Raw genomic sequence first — 5861 nt, 5'->3', positions numbered from 1 at the left:
AGGAAGTTGTATGTTATTTTAAAACTAATTCCAATAGGTTTAAGAGCAATTGGCCCACGGCCCACCTAAATGATGAAAAAGATAATATAATCAATTGATACGAAAACACTATGCATAGCTTAAGGTGTTAACTACTATTTATTAGTGGAAGGTGCAGTGCACCCAACTTGGAGTAGTTCATGTTATTTAAAAAAAAACTTGGAGTTCATGAACAACTATCTTAATCAAAGCAGTTACCGACTCAAGTTGTAGTGCTGAAGTATATATGTATATGATTGAATTGAATAAAAATTCTACTCTAATTAAAAGATGCCACTTAGCTTAAAAGAATAGACATCTTAACTAAACTTAACCTCAACCACAAACCCCTCGTCACGAAAAGACTTAAAAATCGTTTGTTAAATAAAATAAAATGAACCATGAATCACTTTCATCGCATTATTTAAATTTATCAAAATTATAAATAATTTATTTAACTTTTATTTATGATTAAAAATAATAAAAATTTAATATATTTAAATCAAATTTTAATTCAATATAATAATTAATTTTAATTTATAAATAAAATCAAAGAAAGTATTTTTTTTTGTTGAAAAAAATATTGAAAACCAAAATCACAATTAACTCTAAAAAAATACAAAAATGACCCAAATTAGAAAATGACATGACCTTGTGAGCATCGACGGCAGTTGTGGTACTAGATTTTACGATAAAAAATGAAGTGGGACCCACAAATATATGGAACTGGTGGAAATCGAAGGAGACAGCTCAGCCGTAGATGCAGAGATGACTTCCACATAATTCCCGACAGTTGCATCGTTCACATGATTGACAAAAAAACGTGTGTCGTTTACATCATCATAAAAATTAAATAGCTTTTACTTTTTTTATTGTTGTTTGGTGTTTTTAACCTGTGTACGTGGCTTTTCCTTATACCTCGACTCTTATTTGGCTTTTTCTTATACCTATCTTATATACTCCTATTTTTTTAAATTACTTTCACTTCAATCAAACTATTCATGTAACATGGATTTGAGAATTTTTGTAGTAGATGATCAATAAGTATTTTTATTTATCATTTTTTGAATTTTGAGGTGTGATATGAACCCAACTTTTGTAATAAAAAAACAGTATATATATCTTTCTATTTCTTTGGTCAATAATCTATGCGGCTATAGGCACATACTCTTTATCTATGAAGGCGCGGAGTTGTCTTTTTAAAAGCATAGCATCTCTAGCGTTGAAATCAACGTGAAGTTTTTTAGATGGAGTTCACTGTGCTACATCATTTTAGAGTAACTCATTTATTTTTATTTCAACGGTAAACTCAACTTGATTTTATTAAATAGAACCACTAACTATTATAAATTTATTATTATTAATAAATTAATAAAAAAAAAAGATAACAGTTATAATTTTATTATTATTAAATTGTGAAAGTTCTTTCGTAATGACAGTTTGACACAACTCCAATCGTGAACTCATCAAGAACTGAAAGTTAGGTAACTACACGCTAGCGGACGAACTCATTTTGCCTATCATTGGAGATGCTCTAAGAGGCTTGAGTTTTCTTAACAAAATGATATTAAAATACATATTTTGGCATATAATTCGACACTGTGTTTTTTTTATTTTATTATATATTTGAATTAAGTAAATTGAGAAATAGAAAAATAAACATATAATAACTATTTTTTAAAAATCACTGTAAGAGAGAGGTGAAACGCATAAAGAGATAGATGAAACACACACAAATCATGAAATTGATCACAAAACATAAAAATGTCATGTGAATAGTGGTACAATATGATTTCGATCGCACGAACTTAATCAAACAAAATAATCTTTAATTGACTACAATTAGGGTTAGTAAGATTTTTTTTTTCTTTGAAGAAAAAGTGGACTAGACGCCCAAAGAAAAAACAAAGCAAAATCTAAATAGAACCTAACATGGTTCTATGAGTTACACACATAAAAACATGCATAAGGAATAACACAAAAATTAAGATCGAAATTACTTGATCCATGTAGATATGAGAGACTTCAACCACCTCCAAGAGCGCCGTAAGTCTTGCAATATCAACAAGCAAGTTAATATAATGACACATCTTTGACGGTCCATGTTGAATGTAGTGCTTAGCTTCTTTTGAGTCGAATTCAATAATGATACGTATGAAACTTTTATCTAAAGATAATTTAACTCCATGGAAAATTGCTGGTAATTCCGCAACAATAATCTCATTGCAACCAAGCCTAAGTAAGTAAGATGAGACGCACATTCCAGCTGAATTGCGAGATACGTTGTCCAACACATATTAGATGCAATCATCAATTAAGGGACAAATCTAGTCTTTATATTTGTTAACCTCATCAAGTTCATTAACACAATTAATAACATGTTCAAATAAAGCTTGCACTAAATTGGATTTGCTTTCAAAAATGTAGAAGAATTAGAGAATTTAAATGACTTAAGTACAACTTTATTTTATTTTTAATTTAGTTAATCCGCATTTTAGTACCCTTTTAATTGCTAGGCAATTTTGATCCCCTCGTTTTTTAAATAGCTTATAGTTTGTCCATCCATAAATTGACACATAATTTGGATGACAAGGTAGTTCAATTAAGGTTTACCCATATAGGAGTTGTATTTGTAAGATTTATGGGTCACATATGTAATTAATTAATAAAGTGTGTTAGGGTCATTATATAATTAGCCAATAAACTAGGGGTCAAATAATGTATAATAGTTTATGGCTAAAGAGCATAATAGTTATGAAAATTAATAGTGTAGATACCAGGCAGTTTCTAATTTAATGAGGGGCTGAATTGGAAATACTGCAATTTGGGATATAACTAATAATAGTTATATATAGGGGTAATGGTCCCCAAGGCAAACACAACAAGACTATTCAGTTTCAAAACCCTAAAGGAGAAAATTCTCTGGTTCTCTCTATCCCCATCAAGAGAGCAATGTCTTCAGGGTGTTTTGCTGAGGAAGATCACCCAACCCATTGGCTCTATCATCATCATCTCACGATTTCATTAATGGCAATTCCCACAGGTATGCTTCCGCCTTTGGCTATTCATCATGTAATTGACATGGATTGTTGAGCACAACGTTATTAAGGTTTTTTCCAACAATTGGTATCAGAGCCCACCATGTTTAATTCATGATGAAATTCGGTTATTGTCTATGTTTAGGATTCAATTTGGGAATTTTGACATGTTTGAAAAATTAGATTAGTGAAAAATAATTTTTTTTATTTTTTAATATTGTTTTATTTGGATATAATTTTTATTTATTTATAAATATTGTTTTATTTGGATATAATAAATATATGTTCAAGTCAAGTTTGACATTTTTGAATGAGTTAATTGAAACTTGACGTCGCCAAAGTGACCTCTCTTGTCTAAATTGCTCGTGAAGAATGTCAAATGGCTGTGTATATGTTTATTCATGCGGGTATTGACCGGCCCAAAGGAAGGTTAATATTTGGCAGAATTACATGGTACACCTGCGATGATAAATGTGTGACAATTATTTGGTATACATGTGAGCAGTAAATCGGCCCAAAGGAAGGTTTATTGTTTGACATGTCTTATTGTCAATATTTGATCGTTGCAACAAGAGTACCACTAGCAGTTGGTGTTACTGTCCAAAGACTTGACATCAATGGTGCACTGGGTATCTTGAGATGGGTTAAATTCCATGATGTGAACATATGTATTTATTCATTTATTGATTTATTTTCCTATAATGTGAGTTTCTAAGTTTCGTTCTTTATTTAATTTACAGCATCGGTTGCTTCCATATCTGCAAATTTGAGTTCTATTCCTGTCCTTAATGGGACAAATTTTAAGGAATGGGAAGAGAACATTCTGATTGTTCTTGGCTGCATGGATCTAGACCTTGCATTAAGAATTGATCGACCCTCTACTCCTAAGGACTCTAGTTCTTCTGAAGAAAAATTAGAGTATGAGAAATGAGATCGCTCAAATCGCATAAGTCTTATGATCATAAAGCGTGACATTCCTGAGGTCTTTAGAGGTGCTGTCTCGAATGAGATAGTTACAGCTAAAAATTTCCTTGTTGAGATGGAAAAACGCTTTGAAAAAAGTGATAAGGCTGAAACAAGTTCTTTGCTTCAGAATTTAATTTCCATGAAGTATCAAGGCAAGGGAAATATAAGAGAGCACATTATGATGATGTCCAACATTGCTTCTAAGCTTAAAGGTCTAAAGCTTGAGTTGTCAGATGACTTACTCATTCATTTAGTATTGCTGTCTCTTCCTTCGCAATTCAGTCAGTTTAAGGTGACTTATAATTGTCAAAAGGAGAAATGGACTCTTAATGAGCTCATTTCATTATGTGTGCAAGAAGAGGACAGGCTGAAGCAAGATAGGACTGAAAGTGCTCACTTTACTAGCATCTCTAAAGACAAGGGCAAAAGGAAAAGAATTGAGGAGCCCAAGAACAAAGCTGCTGCTAAGGGTCCAGAACAAAAGAAGCAGACTAAGGATAACAACTGCTTCTTCTGCAGGAGTTCTGGACACGTGAAGAAGGATTGTGCCAAATATCACGCTTGGCGTGTTAAGAAAGGTATGATTCTGTCTTTGGTCTGTTCTGAGGTTAATTTAGCTTCAGTACCTGGAAACACTTGGTGGTTAGACTCTGGTGCAACTACTAACATCAGTGTTTCAATGCAGGGTTGCCTGAACTTCCGAAAGCCTAGTGATACTGAAAGATGCATCTATGTAGGAGATGGGAAGAAGGTAGAAGTTGAAGCCATAGGAAAATTTAGATTATTATTAAGTTCCGGTCATTATTTGATTTTAGAAGACACTTTTGTTGTACCGTCATTTAGACGGAATTTGATCTCTATTTCTTATTTGGACAAATCAGGATATTATTGTTCATTCGGGAATAAAGAATTTACTTTGTCTTTAAATTCGAATGTTGTTGGAACCGGTTTACTTTCTGGTTATGATAATCTTTATTTGTTGGAAACTGTGGCTAACTATAATGAAACCTTGAATGTGGAATCACGTGGTACTAAGCGGAAAATTGACAATTTCAATTCAGGAGTGCTTTGGCACAAACGTCTAGGTCACATCTCTAAAAATAGAGTTGAACGACTTGTGTCAGATGGAATTTTAGATTCCATTGACTTCACAGACTTTAACGTTTGTGTAGCATGCATTAAAGGAAAACAGACTAAAGATAAGAAATTAGGCGCATATAGAGCTACAGACGTCTTAGAATTGATACATACGGACATCTGTGGGCCATTTCCAACTCCTTCTTGGAATGGTCAACAATATTTTATATCATTCATAGACGATTACTCTAGATATGCCTACCTTTACCTAATTCACGAAAAGTCCCAATCAATAGACGTGTTCAAATCCTTTAAGGCAGAAGTTGAGAATCAACTTAATAAAAGAATTAAAAAGGTCAAATCTGATCGTGGTGGTGAATACTACGGCAGATATGACGGTTCAGGTGAACAACGTCCGGGACCATTTGCCAAATACCTAGAGGAATGTGGAATCGTCCCACAATACACTATGCCGGGGTCACCCAGCATGAATGGTGTAGCTGAAAGACGAAACAGGACTCTTAAGGATATGGTAAGGAGTATGATTTGTCATTCCACCTTGCCAGAGTCACTCTGGGGAGAGGCATTAAAAACAGCAGCATACATTCTTAATAGAGTACCAACTAAGGCAGCGGCTAAAACACCTTATGAGCTTTGGATTGGGCGTAAGCCTAGCCTGAAGCACTTTCATGTTTGGGGATGTCCAGCTGAGGCAAGGCCTTATAGGCCGAATGAAAAGAAATTTGAACCCCGAACAATTAG

The 5861-nt window shown here is 33.3% G+C and overlaps 1 protein-coding gene across 1 annotated transcript; it reads left to right on the top strand.

Moving 5' to 3' along the window:
* The first annotated feature begins 4039 nt into the window (after positions 1 to 4039).
* LOC140919483 (uncharacterized) lies at positions 4040 to 5533 on the top strand. Its single transcript, XM_073365553.1, has 2 exons — positions 4040 to 4600; positions 4708 to 5533. The coding sequence occupies exons 1-2, from the start codon at positions 4096 to 4098 to the stop codon at positions 4731 to 4733; spliced, it is 531 nt and encodes a 176-aa protein (XP_073221654.1). The 5' UTR covers positions 4040 to 4095; the 3' UTR covers positions 4734 to 5533.
* The last annotated feature ends 328 nt before the right edge of the window (positions 5534 to 5861 follow it).

Source organism: Cicer arietinum, chromosome 2 (assembly GCF_000331145.2).
Source record: "Cicer arietinum cultivar CDC Frontier isolate Library 1 chromosome 2, Cicar.CDCFrontier_v2.0, whole genome shotgun sequence".
NCBI lineage: Eukaryota > Viridiplantae > Streptophyta > Magnoliopsida > Fabales > Fabaceae > Cicer > Cicer arietinum.
This window is presented reverse-complemented; position numbering and strand designations above follow the sequence as displayed.